At 65.3% G+C, this 18,672-nt stretch overlaps 1 protein-coding gene across 7 annotated transcripts in view; it reads right to left on the reverse strand.

The window, feature by feature from the left end:
* The window catches only part of BRSK2 (BR serine/threonine kinase 2), a 66,721-nt gene extending 48,855 nt beyond the window's left edge, over nucleotides 1-17,866 (reverse strand). For 3 of the 7 annotated variants that reach the window (XR_008656648.2, XR_008656647.2, XM_055272344.2), the window contains exon 1: nucleotides 17,423-17,814. Coding sequence is in view for 5 of the 7 variants with exons in the window: in XM_055272344.2 (XP_055128319.1) it covers nucleotides 17,423-17,513 (91 nt within the window). In the remaining 2 variants the exon portion in view is untranslated. Of the gene's footprint in view, nucleotides 1-17,422 lie in introns of all 7 variants that reach the window. The other 4 variants (XM_055272333.2, XM_055272307.2, XM_055272314.2 and 1 more) reach the window with 2 other exon arrangements.
* Between the last annotated feature and the right edge of the window lie 806 nt (nucleotides 17,867-18,672).

Consider the following 18,672-nt stretch of genomic DNA (forward strand, 5'->3'; position numbering starts at 1 on the left):
CGTGCACACACATACCCCTGCACAGGCAGATGTGCACACATACCACTGCACACACACAGATGTACACACACACACACCCCACCTGACTCACTCTCAGATCTAGGAAGGACCAGCGGGGAGGGTTCTGACGTGAACCCTGACTTGTGCCATCAGGTTGAGGGTCTGCGGTGAATTCCGCCTGTCAGGATGGCAGCCACAGGGGTGTCCTTGAGGGTCCAGGCCCTGGACCTGACAAGGAGTGGCCGCAGCACTTAGGTGTCTCCTGGGAAGACGGGACTTGGCACAGGCTTTGACCTCAGGATACCCCCAGCCTGGGGGCCGCTGTGTGAAGACCCCCACCCCATATAGCCTTCTCCCCAGTTCTCCCATGGCTGCTGCCCTGGGGCTGGACGCTGGACTCCTAAGGTGGATGGTGACCTGGGACCCTGGACTCCACCCTCCCCAAAGCCAGGGGCTATGAGAGGATCAGCAGTTGGATGGACCCCAGGGGCATGAGTGTGAGGCTGCAGAGGGCTGCTGGACACAGGGAGGGGAACTGGCCAGGTGGCCAAGAGAAAGCCCCAGCAGTGGAACTGTGGGCTCTAGGAACAGGTGGAGGGAGGCTGGGGCCGGGGGCCAGGCCTGCCCTGTGCTCCCCACGCCATGAGCCTCACAGTTCGCCCGAGGGAGGCCAGAGGATGGGCTACAGAGAGTATGGGGCTCAAAGGTGGATTCTGGAGTGGAAGGACCTGGGACCAGGAACCCCTCCACCAGGAGGTGATGGAAGAGGTGCCCGGGCAGCCCCTGCCCCCTCTAGCTGCAGGACAGGTGGGCTCAGCTCCAGGGTGGGCAGGAGACCCAGGCGGCCTTCCCTAGAGGGCACAGGTGCCCTGAGGCTGTGGATCTGAGGGCACACTGGGCAAATGGAGCAGCAAACAGCCCCTCCCTGCTGGGCCCACCCCACACTCTGGGAAAGCCCTCCTGGAGGCGGCACCTGCCTGGAGGCAGCGGGACCCAATCCCAGAGGAGCCAGACGATCACGTTAGGCTTCTATTAACTGGTTTTCACAATTCAATATTGTAAGATTAGCCCGATGAAACATTTTGATTGACTCCTGTAACTATTTGGTGATTCAGTCTCTGAAGCTAGTGTCCTAGTTTAGGGGCTGCGTCGAGGCCCCAGAGGGTCTAGAACCCCTGCAGAGCTGCCAGAACCAGGCTGCTAGAACCCCTGCAGAAGTGGGGCCTGAGGCACCCCATGAAGGAGGGGGTCTCCTGGGGGTCAGCAATTTCCTTGAAGGTCATACAGGGCAGGCGGCAGAAATAAGCGCCTCGGAGAGGAGGCTCGTGCAGGAAGACGAGGGTGACACTGTGGCCAAGGGTCCAATGTGAGAAGCCCCCCAAGTGGACCAGGAACACACTTCCTGTGTGGACACCACGGTGTAGCCAGAGGGCACAGGGGGCAGCAGGGCCCTCTGCAGGCAGTGGGGCTGTAGTGGACACAGCAGAGGTGGCCAGCGGGAGCCAGTCAGAGCCGGTGACCCACACCACACTCAGAGAGGGCTGGGGTGGGAAGGAGACAGCAGATGTGGGGGGCCCACACAGACACCGCAGCCACCACAGCAGCCTCCTCCAGGGCCTCCAGCTCCCTCCACTCTGCACCTGCCAGGCCCCACCCTCAGCAGCCCAGGGTACTGCTACCAAGTTGCTGTGGTGACGTTGGGACCCCCTTCCCTGGGAAACCCCAGGAGCCTCCACCTGTCATCCTAGGTGCAGGCAGACAAGGATGCACAGACCTGCACACACATGCATGTGCACACGTTTGCATGCACAGGTAGGCACACACGCACACACTTGCACATGCAGACACGCCACACACACACAGACGCACACAGACACACACACACACAGACGCAGACACACACACACACACAGACGCAGACACACACACACACACACACAGATGCACACACACACAAAGGTATGCAGGCGCACACAAACCTGCACAGAGACATGCACACACATGCGTGCACCTTGTGGAGGGAGCAGATGCCTGGACTCCTCTTTTCCAAGCTGCAGGCTGACACTCCGCCAGCCCCTCCCCAGGCCCTAGGATGTGGCCCAGGGACAGGCCCACCCCCGCACCCTCCAGCAGCACAGCCAGCAGGGGGCCAAGTGCTGGACACACAGCTGTCCTGGCCTCTGCAGGCCTCCTCATGCCAGCCCCGTATGGCCCATCCTGAGAGCCTGGGGCTTGCTGGCATCCTCTGTAGGGGTTTGGGCCCTGCCCTCCTGTGTCGCCAAATACCAGCTCCGCTCCCCACCCCATGCAATTTGCTGAGCTCTCTGGGGTCCTGAGTGACAGGGACAGCCCAGGTGTGGCTCAGTTTATCTTTTTTTTTTTTTTTTTTTGAGACAGAGTCTAGCTCTATCACCCAGGCTGGAGTGCAGTGGCAAGATCTCAGCTCACTGCAAGCTCCGCCTCCCGGGTTCACACCACTCTCCCGCCTCAGCCTCCCCAGTAGCTGGGACTGCAGGCACTCGCCACCATGCCCGGCTAATTTTTGTTTTTGTTTTGTATTTTTAGTAGAGACAGGGTTTCACCGTGTTAGCCAGGATGGTCTCCATCTCCTGACCTTGTGATCCGCTGCCTCGGCCTCCCAAAGTGCTGGGATTACAGGCATGAGCCATCGCACCCAGCCCAGTTTATCTCCGAAGAAGGGGCCTCTGGTGGCTGGGCAGGGAGAGGAAGGCCAGGCAGGAGGAGGAGAAGGCCAGGCAGGAGGAGCTGCTGGCCGAGGGACACCGTGACCTTGGCAGGGGTGTGGGCAACAAAGAGGGTGAGGAGCTGGGACAGAGTCGGGAGGGTCCTGTCTCCGTATCTTGGGTGGGTTTAGGAGCCTGTGGGGGCTTGTGGGGGTCTGGGAAGGCTGGGGATGGAATGGCACAGGTACGGACCAGGGTCTGACACGGACAGAAGGGGCGCCTGGGGCTGGGCCGGTCACTCTGCAAAGGGTGTGGGGCCTGCGGGGCCAAGGAGCAGGGGCTGGATGGGGTCACTGCCACACAGGCAGTTGGGAAGGACCAGGCGCTGGAGATGCGGGCCGCTGGCTGGGGCCACACTCAGGAAAGGATGGACCTCACCACCTCGGCACAGAGCACAATCTTCAGGCTGCCCCGAGCCCAACAGCTCCGCACCCATCTTCCTGGCTCAACCCTGGCTCCTCAAAGCTGGGGAGCAAAGGTCAATGGCCAAGCCTGTGCCCTTGGGGGCAGCTGGCGCCGCTGGTCAGTCCCCCATCCCAGACCCCTGGGCAGGACAGGGCGTGTTTTCCTAGATGAAGGGGCTGGGGCTGGCAGCTCGCTGCCTGTAACTGTGGGGTGCTGGCTGCAGGCAAGCCCTAGGATCCCAACTTCTCATCTATCACAAGGTGGAGCTGCCACCAGCTCCCCCAGCCATCCTGAGCTTCACGAGCCACCGGGGGAAGGCTGGGCAAGGCTGGCACCTGCACACACAGGTGGGCACGCACGCACACACCTGCAAATGCAGACACACCACACACACATACACACACAGATGCACACACTTCCCACCCCAGCTGGCACGCAGGGCTCCAGGAGCAACGTCAGCTCCTGTCCCGAGTGGGGAGAGGTGGAGGGTCCTGGGCATAGGGCTAGGAGGGCAGTGTCCATACTCCCTGCCCCACTGACTGGCCCAGGGCTGTGGATGAGGCAGCCTGGCCCGGGCCGCTCCCAAGCCCCCTCCCAGGGCGACTGACCTCCCTGGGGAGGGGCTGGAGGCTGCTCAGGCCCCTCAGAGAGCACCCCCCACAACCCCCTAGACCACCAGAGATGGAGGCCCACACCCCTCAGAGAGCCCCCTCCACAACCCCCTAGACCACCAGAGACGGAGGCCTGCACGCCCGCCTGCCTGCCACACCTTGGGGGCTTTGTGCCAGGACACAGGAGCAGCGAGGGCTGGGGAGGGACTCCACGCAGGGCCCTGCGGCCACCCTCCCACAGGGCAGGAGTGCTGAGCCCTGCCCCCAACCCGGCAAGCCTGCCTGTCCCAGAGGAGCCGCTGCAGCAGTAATCTCCAGGGCACGGTAAGAATAGAGCTGCTTAGCGGGCAGTGGGTAGCAGGCGGCTTGCGGGAAGGGCAGAGATGGGAGAGGCAGGGGCTGCACGCCCACATCTGTTGCTCCTGCCCTCCCAAACATTAGCATCTGTCCCTGAGTGCCTTGTGGTCTTGGAGGCAGGGGCCACATCAGGAACCAGGGCAGGGCATCCACCTCCGGGGTGCCCCCTCTGCCCTCCCGAGGCCGGTGCTCTGTGGCATCCAGGGAGGGGCCATGCAGATGGTCTCCCCCGAGGACCCTTCCCCACCCCAACCTTCTCTGGGTGCTCGGACAGGGACGGAGGGGAAGACAGAGCAAGGGCAAGGATCAGAGGCAGGTGCAACTCTTGGCCAAAGGGACGTCTGTCCTGGGAGGCTGAGGCAGGGGGAGGGCTGGCTGGACGACGGCCTCCTCCCGTGGCCACTCCCCTGAAGAGGGGACGTGACAGGAAAGCAGGGTCAGGAAAAGGGGCGGCATCAAGGACACGGGGCCCAGAGACAGGAGGGGAACACAGAGGAGTGAGGCCCTGGGCAGGGAGCCAGCTCTCCGCGCCCGGATCCCGTGGCACCTGCAGGCAGCTGGGGCAGGGAGCAATCAAAGGATGGCCGCAGGGCTGAGTCTCCAACCTCTCGGGGCCAGGCTGGAGGCACTGTGTACCCACACTGGCTTCTGTGGGACAGGGGAGAGGGTGCTGGCTCTGAAAGCTTTCACCCAGACAGATGTGAATTCTGCTCACACTTCACTGGTCAAAGCGAGTCAGTCCCTGACCTGCAGCTGCCACCTGACTTGGAGGGGTAGGAAAACGGGTGGGAGGGAGCCGGGACACCCATCACAGCCCCAGAATCCAAGCGGAGCTAGGCAGGCCCCTCTAAGGAAAGCCCAGACAGACCTAAAGAGGCCAAGCGCCCTGGAAGGTCTCCCAGCAGGTGAACGAATCCCAGGAGAGGGGTAGGGGCTTGGGTACAACTCCAAGCCAGGCTTACCCCGTTCGCCCCACCTGACGAAGTCCGCTGCCCGCCTCCTATCCCAACTCCCGTGATGCCACCGCCCCAAGCTGGGCAGTGAGGCCTGGAGCCCGGCCGCCTTCCCACGTGGGTAAGCGCTCAACGTGTTTCCCCCAGAGAAGCCTGGACGCTCCCAGGTCACCCTCAGCACAGGCCCTGTGGGGGCCTGGTTTATCCAACGCCACCAGGAGCCACACAGCCCAGAACAGAGCCCACTTCTGTCTCACCAGCATGGGGTCCACAGGCGACCATCAGTGCACCAGGTGCCACAACAGGACTGTCACCCAGCACCAGCAGGTGAGGGACCTAAGAGCATTGCCAGACGCCACCGAACTGGAGTGACGGGAGCTCAGGACACACTGTCAGAGGTGGGGTGTCAATTATCCCCCTTTCACACAAATAGCTCCAACCGCCTGGGCCCCTCCTCCACTGCCCCTGCCCATCCCATGAGCCTGCCAGTTTCGTGGCCTCCTGAGTGGAAGGAGCAGAGAGGGGGCTGAGGCCAGGAGAGCAGGGCCCCTGGGCCCGAGAGCAGCCTTCAGCTCCAACCCCCAGCACCAGCAGGGGCACCAGCAGGGTAGCCCTGGTGGGGAGGACCCCACAGTGACTGGTGAGCCAGTGATGCCGTGGCCTGGGGTGAGGGGTGGCCGCCTCACATGCTCTGCCACACACAGCAGCCTCCATCCTGGGCTGGGGGACGACTGCCACGTTCCCTCCAGCAGGAAAGGCTGGCTGGTCTGGTCACAGCAGGCAGTGACAAGGGCACTGCCCCAGGGGAAGGGTAGCGTGACACAGGCTCCCTGAGGATGAGGCCCCATGCCAGCTGACCCCACAGGCAAGCTGTGGGATGGGGGACTCAACACCCCCTGGGTGAGGGGCCCGGCAGAGGCCTGCAGCCAGGCACCTCCCCCGTGGTGGCCCTGGCGGGCCCCGCCCATCCTCCCACCCACACCATCTGCAAACGCCCTCGGCCGCTCTGGCTTTTGCTGGAGATGGCGCTCATCTGTGCACTTTACGATTAGTCACAAATCCCCAGGGATTTGGGGTTTAGGGTCAACAAACCTCCAAGCTGATCTGAGCCCTCTGTCTCCTCAGAGGCAATCGCAGTCCCTCACTCTGCCAAGCTCAGCACCCCTCCCGCCTCCTCTCCTGGGGGCTGGGCTCCCGAGGCCTGTTCCCTCCCTAGGCGTCAGCTGCCCCCCACTCCACTCCCTCTCCCTTTGGCAGGAGACCCTCTGTCCCTGAGTGACAGGCTGTGGGCCTGAGTGGCATTTTCTGTCCTGGTCTCCTGAGTCCTGGCCCTCCACCAGTGCCCAGGCAGGATCAGAGGAGGCCCTAGAGGACCCTCTCCTGTGTGTGGGGACCTCCAGGGAGACGCTGCCCCTCACCCGCCAGGAAGAGTCAGGAAGGCTGGCTGGGCTGGCCTGAGGGGCAAGTCCGCGGAGGAGGATGGGGCAGCCAGAGAGTTACATACACCCTCCGTGATGCTCCTCCCAGGAGGCGGGGCTCAGGCATGGACAAAGCTCAGGTGGGGGCAGCCTGGAGCTGGGTTTGCAGCAGTAGCTCCTCCGCCCACGCCCATCTGCCCCCAAGGCCACCTCAAACTCCTGCAAGTCACCTACCCTCAGGCCACATGAGCCCTGAAACAAGGTGACTTGGAGGAGTTTGTCACAAAGGGCTCCCAGGAGTGAGCTCCAGGGGACATGGACCAGACCCCACCACAGCCTGTTGTGCCTGCCCCGCCTCGGGGAGCCCTGACACCCACCACCTCTGGAGAGCGCAAGGCCAGGCCCCCCAGCCTTCCCCAGGCTGCTCTATGCCTGCTCTCCGGCACCCACACGCAGGGGCACCCTCAGCTCTGCCGGGCCCTGGCCCTCCCTCTCCCCTGCAAGTTAAAGACAGCGAGGCCCTGGCGGGGCACGAGGGGTGGGGCCTGCGGGTCTGCTCAGGGCACAGGGCTGGGGGACTGGCCAGCAGGAGGCACCGAGCACATTTGGTTTCCTCCTGCCCCTCCTCAGCACAGAACCAGAGACCCACAGCTGAGGACAAGTTTGGGATCTTGCCAAAAATCACCGGGCCTCACACATCTCTTTCCAGCTGCAGCTGGGCTGTGAGGACCCAGCGCCAAGGCAGGCGCCCTCGCAGGAGGCGGAAGCTGCAGACTTCAGCACGGCTGGCGCTGGACAGCTCCCTGGGGCCTCTCCGCCTCCCCAACAGGGCGCAAGGTCCTTTCCTCCTCCTCAAAGTCGGCGAACTCCCTGCTGTGTCCCCACAGTCCGCAGCAGAGCAGGAGCTTCCATACCACCCACGGCCACTGCCGCCTTCCCTGGAGACCAGAGAGGACGGGCAGGGGCTGCACCGGTGGTTGCCGTGGGCCCAAAGGGGCTCTGTGCAGCCTGCAGGAGGCGGGGCTGCTGGCCCAGGAGTGACGTCTCCCTGCTCCAGGAACATACTCCGGGGTACGATGGTCCCAGGGGCTCCTGAGCGCCCCGGACAGTGCAGGAAGGTGGGGGACTGGAAGAGCGACCTATTCTTCCAGGTTGTGACAATCCCGGGCAGACAGACTCACCGTGAGACATAGACACATCCGGGAGAGCACCCATACCCTGGGCGTGAGCCCTGACTCACAGACACCGGGCAGGAAATCCCAAAATACAGACACGTAAGGGTAGCCGTGCATCAGCTGCTCACGGGTGAGGTGTGATTCGGGGGGCGGGTGCTGAGGACACAGGCCAGGTGCCTCGGCAGGGGAACTCCGTGAAGACAGGAGCCTAGAGGCCTGCGGAGTGGACAGGGCGTCCCCTGCCCCATGCAGCTCTGTGACCGGCTCCGCCACTGTTTTGTCTGCTCGTCCTCCCTGCTGCCCGACGGTGGCTGTCCTGACACTCATGTGGCCTGAATGAAATAAGCCCTCATGCCCCGCATTGAGGCCAGGCTGGGAGCTGGGCACCAGCAGGGATGGAAGGGAGGAGGGTCACACAGCCCCGCTGCCGGCAGCCGCTGAGCCAGAGGAGCAGATGCCACAGGAGCAGGTCCCAGCACGAGGAGCCTGGAGAGGGCCATGGCTAGACGGGAAGGGCCCCAGTCCTGGGCCGGCTCCTCAACTGCACCCCTCCCAGGGCCAGAGCGTCGGGGGTGGGTGGCCGCAGGGCCCAGGCAGAGCCAGCAGGTCCTCCACTACCTGCCCCCCGCTGACCACAACGGAGAACAGAGCTGATGGGGGCCTACTCCTCCCACGTGGCATCTGCCCCCCCGAGACCACCTGCACATGTGTGACACACAGTGAACGTTCCAGAATGCGTGTCCCGAGGTGGGCAGGGTGTTTTGCTGGCTCCATGCCTGGCTTGGTGCTGGCGGTGCCCAGGAAGGATGTGGACGGGTGGAAGATGGTACCCACGGCCGCCATACAGGGTCAGGGGTTATGGAAGAGGAGGCCACCGCCCAGGGTCAGGGGTTATGGAAGAGGAGGCCACTGCCCAGGGTCAGGGGTTATGGAAGAGGAGGCCACCGCCACCCCAGCTCTCCAAGTGGGGTCCCCCAACCAGCGTCAGCATCACCTGGAAACTCCTGAGAGATGCAGAGCCCAGGCCCACCCCATGCCCAGCCTCCGGGGAAAGCTGAGGCTCGGGGCGCCTGGGAACAGCCCCCAGCCATGGAGGGGGCAGGAGACTGAGTCCACGGCCCCACGCAGAGCCCAGCACCTGCCCACTCCCTCCTGCAGGGAGACTGGGCTGGGAAATGTTCTTTTAAAGTTAAAATCCCAGCATCTGACTGGCTTCCTGCCGGTTTCTAGAAATCAGTGCTAATTTCTCAGGGTGATAACGGCCCTTTGGTTTTCAAGAGTTTCTCTGTTATATGTGCAGACCAAATGTTGACAATAAACGGTGCCTGGGACTATTTCTGCGTAACGGAGGCGGGGGATATTGCTGGCGGCTACGAGCGGTGCTCGCCAGGCTTGAGGCATTCTCCTCTGCTCCCGTGTGAAAACGCCAGGACCTGCAGCGAGGCCTCCACCCCAGAAAAGCCTCGGGAACCACAGAGCTGGGGCTCAGCCACCACACACCCCAGGGTGCCAAGGAAGAAGGAGGCTGGGACCGACGGCACCGGGGAATTTGGTCAGGCCCAGAACTCACTGCTCCCCTGCACCCCAAATCCCCCATGCCCACCAGGCAGAAGGCAGGGCCACAGCAGGCGACATGGGATGTGTCCGGGGTCACTGTGGCAGCAGAGGGACGGGCAGGACAAGCTCCTCACTAGCTCAGAGCCCTGGGGGGGCAGCCGCCAGTTTGAGCCCCGAGGGACTGTGCAGCCCTGGCATTCCCAGCTGACCGGCCCGGCCTTGCCACAATCCCTATCACAGCTCACAGCTCACGGCTCCCCTCATTGTCCCCAGCAGAAAGAGCTCCACAAAAATCTCATCAGCTGGGGGAGGGCAACACAGTGATGCCGTCTGAGCTGCTTCTCCCCACCCTCGGGCATCCTGGCCCACAAGCCATCTCCCCTCCTCAGCTCTGTCCTGAGGCTGACGCTGGCCCCAGCGGCAGGGCCAGGCCCTGGGCTCAGTCCCAGCAGGCGCAACCCCCTGGCACCATCCCACCATCCTGTCCAAGCCACTTCACAGATAGGGAAACTGCAGTGTGGACACAAGTGACCACTCAGCCAGCGTCTGGAACCAAGTACCCTGGAGGTGGCCCTGCCCTGGGGGGCCTGCCCACAACAGACAGCACAGGAACGTCCTGGCCAGAGACCGCCAGTCACAACAGCTCTATGGCCCTGGCCTGGGGTGGGGCTGCCTTCCCAGCTCCTTGGTGGCTAGAGGTACCTGTGTGCTGTGGAAGGGACGGAGTCATTCCGCAGCCCCCCTGCAAACTCTGTGTGCAAGAAGTCACCATGGGGCTGGCAGAGGGACCCAAAGACCCAGGACGGCGCAGCATGAAAGCCAGGGACGGCCGCGGGTGCCAAGGGCCAGTCTCCGCCCCAGATACCAAAGGCAGGCGGAGGGGCTGGGGGGCTCCAGGCTCCAGGGGACCCCATGCATCTCCTGGTGCCTACCAAGGACATAGGTACACTCAGGCCCCATCACAGATGAGCAGGGGGGAAGCTTGAGCGTGGGGACCAGGGCTCCTGAAGCCACCACAGCAGGGCCTGCAGCCTAACCCTGGGGAAGGGGCTGCCCTGGCCTCTGTGGACTGGGGCCACCGCCTCCTGCCTAGACCCCTCGGAGCTTGTGTGGGAGGGCAACCTCTGGCCCCCGGCCGGGCTGGCCGTCTGTGCTGCCCTGCACTCTGCAGGAAGTTAATGGCACCAAGGGGCTGCACAGGGGGCAGCTGCATGAGCCCCCATCTGACCACCCCAGGTCTCTGAGAACCCAGCTTTGGGGCTGCCTCTCCACCCCCTGTACCCCCAGGGGGCAGGGCCAAGGCACCTGACATGGCCACCCTGGCCACCACCCTTCCCGGGGCGGGTACCACACCTATTACCTCCGTCCGCACAAGATAACTCTCGGACCCAGGGCAGCGACGTCACTCCCGCCCAGTGAAGCAGCCAATCAGGGGCCCAGGCCAGTCCCAACCAGGCAGCTCAGGCAGCAGCTGGCCCTGCAGCTGATTCAGGGTGCCGAGGACACAGGGCCTGATGCCAGCTGTGAAGAGGGGCTTTCCCTCAGCATGGAGGGCCACCAGGCACTGCCCCTCAGCCCCTATCCTGACCCCTTCTCCCATACAAGGGGTTCCCCAGGGGCTCCCAGGCCAAGCCACCCGCAGAGGCCACATTCCTGGCCAGGCAGGCTCCCTGTGCCCCCGCAAACCACCCACAGCTGGACTCAGCCCGATGTACAGCCATCCCCGCTGTATCACGGGGATCATGCAGGCGGCCGTCCAGGTGCCCTCCCACCTCTGCCCGGGGCCGGGAAGGCCAGCCTGCCCTCCAGGGCCCTGGGCTCCAGCTTAAGCCAAGTGGGCAATGATGGCGCGAATGCCCTGGGCACCTCCATCCCCCTCAGGCCAAGGTGCCTGGGACTCCCACCGGCCCTACCCAGCCCCACCCCAGCCCAGCTCCAGCCCAGGAGTGTCCATTCCCCTCAGCCAGTGCCACCAGGCTGCCATGGCCACCCAGGAAAGGCAGCTCTGTCCTCACAAGATGGCACCCCCAGGGCAGACAGGACCCAAGCTCAGCCCAACGACGTGGCACCCAACGAGGAGCACAGTGCCCAGAGAGACACATGCCAACCGATGGGACCTTGCCATCTGCTGGGGGTGGTGCTGTCACTCTCCAGGGTCCAGGGAGGAAGCCAGGCCCAGCCTGCAGCCCAGGCACCTGGGGCAAAGCAGCGCAGGGCAGCCACAGCCTCCGTGGGTCCCGGGACTGAAGGCAGAACGAGCCTGGGAAGCCGGAGGCATCCAGGAAAACGAGGAGTTTCTCTTTAACAGCGGGACTTTCGGGAGCACTACTCTGTGGGTGGGGCCTGGCTCCCAGCTGCTGGGCCCAGAACACTGGCCCCTCACAGGCGGTGGAACAAGGCCTGGACCTGGCGGGCCGGGCCCTGAAAGGCAGCCGGCCTGGCACAATCCCTGCTTTGTCCCTGCAGCCTCTGCCCCAGCCCAGCCTCCATCTTGTCCAGAGCCCCAGGCAGCTGGCTCAGGGCAGCCTGGCCCGGCGGACATCCCTGGGGCGGGGCCTTGGGGAGGCCTGCGGGCCGCTCGGTCAGCCTGGGCTAGGACCTGGGGCTTGGGCCTGACACAGGCACCAGCCCTACAGGTGAAAGCGGGGCTGCCCTGCACAGAGGAGGTGGCGGGGTGCCGTTAACTTCCTGCAGAGCGCAGGGGAGCACAGAGGACCAGCCATGTGAGCCCCAAGGGGCCTGACATGCTGGTCTGCCGTCCTCCTGCCCAGTATGGTGTTTCCAGCCATTGGAACCTCGCACAAGCTTCAGGGAAACCCCATTCTACACACAGAGGCCCTGAGGTCCCGATCCTTCTACTTCCGAGGGGCCAAGGTCCAGGTGGGCTGTCCAGAGCTGAGGGCAGGGCCCAGAACTGCACGGTGACACCCCACAGTGCCACCATCTAGGCACAGCCCTGCACAGGTGGATGCCGGCGGCCGGCAGTCATGGGGACCAGCCCGCCTCCTCTCCTGGTGCCGGCTGCCCAGCAGGGCTGCTGACTTCAGAGACAGCCTGACTCTCCCCAGGTGCCCAAAGAAGCTAGTATGTGCCCAGTGAGGACTGGAAGGCACAGAAACCCTCAAGCAAGTGCCACCAGATGATGGCGAAGGGACCTTCCCGAGGGCTCCTCCTGAACGCCAGTGGCCGACGGGGAGGCGCAGCCCACTCAGGCTGTTCCCAGGGACTGGGGTCTGACCTGCCCTCAGGCCAGCCTGGAGGGGGTCTCCTGTCTGCTGCAAGGCACCCAGAGCGCCGGATCAGGGTGAGGCCATGATGAGAGGGCCCGGGGTCACTCCACAGATGACTCTGGGAGTGAGAACCAGGAAAGCTCGCTCAGGCCCAGGTCCGGGAGCCGGTCCGAGCAACCCTGGTGTCCTGGAGTACAGGCCTTGCTGGCCCCACGCAGTCCTCGAGGCAGCTGGAAGGGAAGGCGGACCAGGAGTGGGGGACGTGAGTGGAAGGGAAGAGGGACCAGGAGCGGGGGACACAGGGGTCCACACACACCTGGCACAGAGACAACCTTAAGACACTCCCAGCCACCCTCAGAGCAAGGAAGGGGCCTGGCCACCTCGGCAGCCAACAATGGTGGAGACCCAGAGGCCCTGGAACTTTGGTCGTGGGCAGGAGCCACGACCCTTGATAGTAGCCCCAGCTGGGCCTGCATGAGATCTGCCAGAAACAGATCCCCTTGAAGCCTAGGGGCCAACCTCGCATCACAGCCCAGGCCCTGCATTCCCCAGTGGTTCTGGACACGACTCCCTGGTCGGGCAGATGGTGGAGCAGGCGGGGCGGCCGCCAGCCACGGTGACTCTGGAAAGCCCTCCCTGGCACAGCTGGGGGCGGGCGCACAGCCTGGCCTTGAGGCTTCCACATCCAGGAAATCCACGACGTGCACGCACCTCAGCAGAGCCGGGCCAGCACGGTCAGGGCCGGGCAGTGCCCTCTGCCCAGTGTGTCTTTTCCAGCCATTGCCAGTGACAAGGCAGGGAGACCCATGTCAACAGGGACAAACACACCTGAGGTGCCCAGGGCCACAGTGGGTGGGGACAGGACAGGGGCCTAGGGCTCCCACCTCCAACGACCCTCCCACCCCTGCCTAGGGGAACTGCCGTTCTCACCACCCGGAACCTCTGCGCCAAGGGCCCTGACAGGGACACTCAAGGCCAGCTCTCAGCTGGAAAGGGGGCTCCCTGCGGAGGGCATGCAGGGCGGGAAGACACCAGGGGCAGCATCTTGAGGCCTCCACCCTGGCGCAGTCACTGACATGGCGCCCAGCGACACCAAATGGGCCTTTCCAGGGACTTCAGGGGAGCAGGGAGACTTCAGACGGGAGGACTGCCCACCACGCTGGCTCCCCGGGCTCTGTGCACGGCGCCCCTGAGAACAGCGTCCTGAGACCTGAGCTTGTGGAAACCCGTGCAGGGCAGATGAAGGGTTCAGCCCAGCCCCAGGCGGCTGCTGCCCTGACAAAACAGCTGGGGTCAGATGGCCAGGGCCTGATGCGGGGAGGGCCACAGAATCCCCGGGGTCTTGCAGCAGACACCCCACGCTGAGTCCACCTTCACAGCTGGAGAGGCTGCCAGGTCCGGTCTGCCCATGCGCTCCCCAGGCTCGGCCCTGCACAGCCCATCTCCAGGGCCCATCTCCAGGGGCCTGCACACCACAGCCAATCACTGCCCATCCTGCTCAACTTTCTAAACAGACCCTATCTCAGGCCAGCTTCCTTCCCCTCCACGTCTGCCTCCAGCTTCTGGGCCTGGGGTCACCCCCAGGGCCTCCCAGGCACAGGCTCTCCCTCCCCTCACCTGTTCCATCTTCAATGGCTCCTCCCATCCCAGGACCCCTCTCCACCCTGGCAGCCGCCAGGGCTCAACCTTCCTAAAGGCCACTGAGAACGTGGAGGGGATGTCCCAGGTCCCTGGCAGCCTAGGGACCTCCCCCATGCCATAGAAAGTGAACACTGCCAGGTGAGCTGCAGGGCAGCCCCTCATCCTATCTCCTTCACTCCCTCGCAGGGAGCCCTATCCCGGCCACGTTCCTTTCTCCCGCCCCCCAGACAGAGGATTCCCGAAGGCAGGCCCCTCATTGTCCCATGCAGCCCACCCGCCTGCCCCCAAGAACAGCTCCAAGGGCCTGAGGTTCTCCAGCTCCTCCCACAGGGCCCTCCCAGGCCTCCCAGGTTTCAGGAGCTGAGCCGAGGTTTGGGCAAGAAGGTGCCCTGTTCCGTGTACTGACGGGGCACAGGGACAAAGGTGCGCAGGGACAAAGGCGCGCAGGGACAAGGGCCATTCAGCCCGTGCCACACACCCTCCTGGCCCCGCATGCCCCAAACTCGGAGTATCTGTGCCCTCCAACCTCCATGGTTGCCCTTGCTGGCAGGGACTGTGTCTCGGCATCTCTGCAGGAGTCAAGCTCAGATGAGGCTACACAAGCCTTTCTCAGCCCCGAGAAAAGCTGGGGCAGCACCTTTGCAGGTGGGTTCCTACCCCGACCCCAGCCTACATCCCCCCAAGTCTTGGCCAGAAATCACCGAGCAGCCAGCGAGGAGGCTTCCACAGCTGCTCAGCGCTCTGACGGCTTCACCTGGTGCCTGGCACCGGCAGTGGGACCACTGGAGGCGACCCCCACGGCCACCGAGGGGAGCTGTGCAGAGGACGCCCCATGCAGAAGGATGACCCTACAGCCACACCGGCCCTGCAGGAGGCACACACCCAACAAGACAGGCAGGCGCCATACAAGTGAGACCATGGGGTGCTCCCGCTGAAAGGCACAAGAAGACAGCCGACCGGACCCTGCGGTGTCTAGAAGGGGCGTCCTCCAGGCCCCGGGGTGGGGGGCTGTGTGGTCTCCCCTCCCCACATGGCCAGACTCCCCAAGGGCAGGTTTCAGACCACATATTTGGCCCACCGTCCAACAGGCCCCAGCTTGGGTCAGCCGGGTGGAAGGGCTCTCGTGGCACCACAAGGCTCACTGCCACTGCCACTGACCACCTCCCTCTCAGTGGCCACCTCGAGTCGGGCAGCTCCTACTTCCAAGGACTCAGGCAGAGACAGAAGATGAACAGAGAGAGGGCCAAACCAAGCTGCCAGCCACAGACACGGGGAAGGGGCTGGGGTCACGTCCACACCAATGCCCCCCCAAGCAAGGCCTCCACAGCTCCCTGTGGCCAGGTCCCGGTAGGAGAAGCATTCTCAACGGCAGGATCAGACCGTCCTCGGGTGGTGGCTGCCAGAAGCCCAGCCTCCTGTTTTCCCACGGAGGTCTCCTGGCAGGAAGCCTATCTCCCTCTTGAGCTTGGGACCTGGCAGCTCTCCTGGCATCTGGTGCCAAGTGGCCCAGCACACACACTCCGGGCCCCACGTCCACCCAACTCCTGGTGACCCTTCAGCAGCAGCAACGGGAAGACGCACAGAAATGGTGGCCTTCTCCAGGGCCCTCCCGGCGACACGCTTGCGCTGTGCCCATCAGAACTTGGGAGAGAGGTGCCGCTTTGTGCCCCCCCTCGAGCTGTTTTCTAAATATCTCTCTCAGCACGTTGTAGACACACACAGCCCATCCTTTTGTATTCATTACTGTTAATTACAGTGGAAACCTCCCGTAATTAACTGCCGCCAGCAAAACTCCATGAAGAGTGGGGACCAGCCCCTACCCACCGAGGCCGCGCACAGCACATAACTCATCGTGTCTTCACTTACACGCGGATGTTTCCTTATAATAACATTTTATTGGAACCGTAATTGGATTATCTCACTGACTCCTGCATCCTGCTGCCCTGGGCCCCTCCTTCACCACGGATTTCACAAACTAGTTTTTCTTTCCGGGAAAGACAAGAATTTTGAACTCAGGTGACATGGGCTGAATGCCACCTCTTTCTCCAACCCAGACCGCACCACCCCACCTGCCCAGGCCTTGCCCTGTGGCCAGGGGCCCCTCTGTGCCGTGGCGGGTGCCGGAAGGCTGTGTACCCAAGGCAAGGCCGCTCCCCTGAACCCCTCGGTCCAAACCCCTTCCTGCAGCTCTGCCATAGTTACATCACAGCCACGGCCCTCCCCCAAGAGCCTGGGCCTGGCCCACTTTCTTTCCCCAACGCCACCTCCCAGCTCCTCCTCTCTGCAGCCGTGAGGGGCTGAGCCTCCACCCTGCACCAGCGCCCTCCTCCTCCTTCCCTCCACCCCTGCCTGCCCGGGTCTAAGGAACTTCTCGGATTGGAAGGCAGAGGCAGTGCCGTGGGACCTCGGGGACACCAAGAGACAGGCCGGTCCTGGGAGAAGAAAGAAAATGGCTGAGCCCCAGCCTCCACAAAGGCGACTCTGTGAATGCGCCTGACCAGATGAAGGGCTAGCCAAGCCCAGCGGGACGGGGAGAGTTGGCCACATGCGAGGGTAGCCGGGCTTGCCTCTGGCCTGGGTCCGGCCCCGCAGGGACCCGGCCTGTTCCCTAGAACGACAGCCAGGCCCCACCGGGAAGCCCCCTCCACCGGCAGGCCGCGGGGCCGCTCCACGGGTCAGGTCCCACGCACTTCTGGTCCCAACACCAATGGCCTCTCCCTGCCCCGGGGGAATGCTGGTCACAGACGCTCCGCCCGCCCGAGCCCGAGCCAGAGCAGCGCAAGGCGCTGTCCAGCCCTCTGCAGGTCCCCGCAATCTCACGCCCCCACCGCGGAGGGAGATCCGGCCTGCCCGGAGGCCCCGGTGGCCGGCGCGCGGAGGTGGAAGGCCCGCCGGGGGCGCAGCTGCTCAGGCAGCACGCCTATTAGCGCGGCCGCGGCAGACGGCAGATGGGCGCCCGCGCGGCCCCCTCCTCCCGCGGCACAATGGGCCCGGTCGCTGGGGCGCACAATGCGGCCCGGGCCGCGCACCTGCAGCGGGGCCCGAGGGGCGCCGGCCCGGCCCGGCCCGTGCGCCCCTGTCCGCCTGCGCGCCCCGCCGCGTGTCCTTGGGCCGCGCCCGGCCGACCGCAGCCAAGCGGCCTGCGGGGTCCGCGGCGGAACCGGGGCGCACGAGCGGACGGGGGCGCACGGGCCGCCCATTGTTCGCGGCCGGGGCCAGGGCTGGGCCTGCGGCTTGGCGGCCGGGGCCTCCCTCGGGCGCCCCCCACCCAGCGCGCTGCCAGCGCGGCCTCCCCGGCCCCGGCCCCGGCCCCCGCCCCGGCCGCACGCACCTGTCTGCCCCTTGCCCAGCGTCTTCTCCAGCCGGTAGGGCCCAACATACTGCGCGTGCTGCGCGCCGCCGTCCTTCCCCGTCGATGTCATCGCTCCGGGGCCCGGCGCCGGCCAGGGGCGCCCGGGCGCGCGGGCAGGAAGGGGCCGCCCAGCGTCCGCCCGCGTCCGCCAAGCACCGTGCGCGCCGACCGGGCCGGGGCGCCCCCGCGGGCCCCGCTGCTCCGCGCCGCCGGCGTCCGCCCGCGCCGCCGCCCCCCGCGTCCACTCCCACGCGGCAGTCCGAGGCCTGGCCCGCGGCGACGCCTCCGCCTCGTCGAGAGGACAGGGCGGGCGGGGGCACCTGGCTTCCGCCGCCGCCGCCGCCGCCGAGGCCCGCGCCCCGCGTCCCGCGCCCCGCGCCCCCAGCGCACGCCCGTCCGCGGCCGCGCAGTCGAGCCGAGCCGAGCCGAGCCGAGCCGTGCAGCTGAGCCGAACAGCCGAGCCCAGCAGCCGAGTCGAGCCGAACAGAGCCGAGCCGAGCCGAGCCGAACAGCCGAGCCCAGCAGCCGAGCCGAGCCGAACAGAGCCGAGCCGCGCAGCCGAGCAGTGTAGCCAAGCCGAACAGCCGAGCCGAACAGCGGAGTCGAGCGGAGCTGAGGGGAGCGGAGCTGAGCCGGGCCGCGCAATGGAGCCGAGCCGACACGAGCCTGTACGAACGCAGCGGGATGCGGCGGCGGCTGCAAACGGTGCCCGCGTCGGCCAATCAGCGCCTCCCCACCCCGCCCCGCCGCTACGAGCGTTCGGGGAGACTCGAGGGGGCGAGGCGAGGCCAGGGCGAGGCCGGGACCTGGGAGCCTCCAGCCCGCCGCCTGCCACGTACTGTCCCACCAGGCAGCAGAGCTCCCGCTACCGCCCGACCCGCCCTTAAGGCGCGGGGGCAGTGGGCCCATGGCGAGGGGGTGCAGATGGCTGCCCTGGACGGAGGTTTTACCCTGCAGGGCGTTACCCCGGGTGTCCCAAAGAGTTTCCTGCCCCTCGAGGGGGTGCTGCACGCGCGGGGGATGGGGATGCTGCGCTGGAGGGGCGCGAGTGTTGCATGCGGGGCGGGAGTGCTGTACTGGGGACAGGTGCTGTATTCGGGGCAGAGGTGCTGCACACATGGGGGGTGCTGCACGCCAGCGAGGGGCATGCTGCGCTGGAGGGGGCGGGTGTTGCATGCGGGGCGGGGATGCGGCACACGTGTCGGGGGAGGCTGCATGGGAGTCTGTGG

This window comes from Symphalangus syndactylus, chromosome 1, assembly GCF_028878055.3.
Source record: "Symphalangus syndactylus isolate Jambi chromosome 1, NHGRI_mSymSyn1-v2.1_pri, whole genome shotgun sequence".
Taxonomy (NCBI): domain Eukaryota; kingdom Metazoa; phylum Chordata; class Mammalia; order Primates; family Hylobatidae; genus Symphalangus; species Symphalangus syndactylus.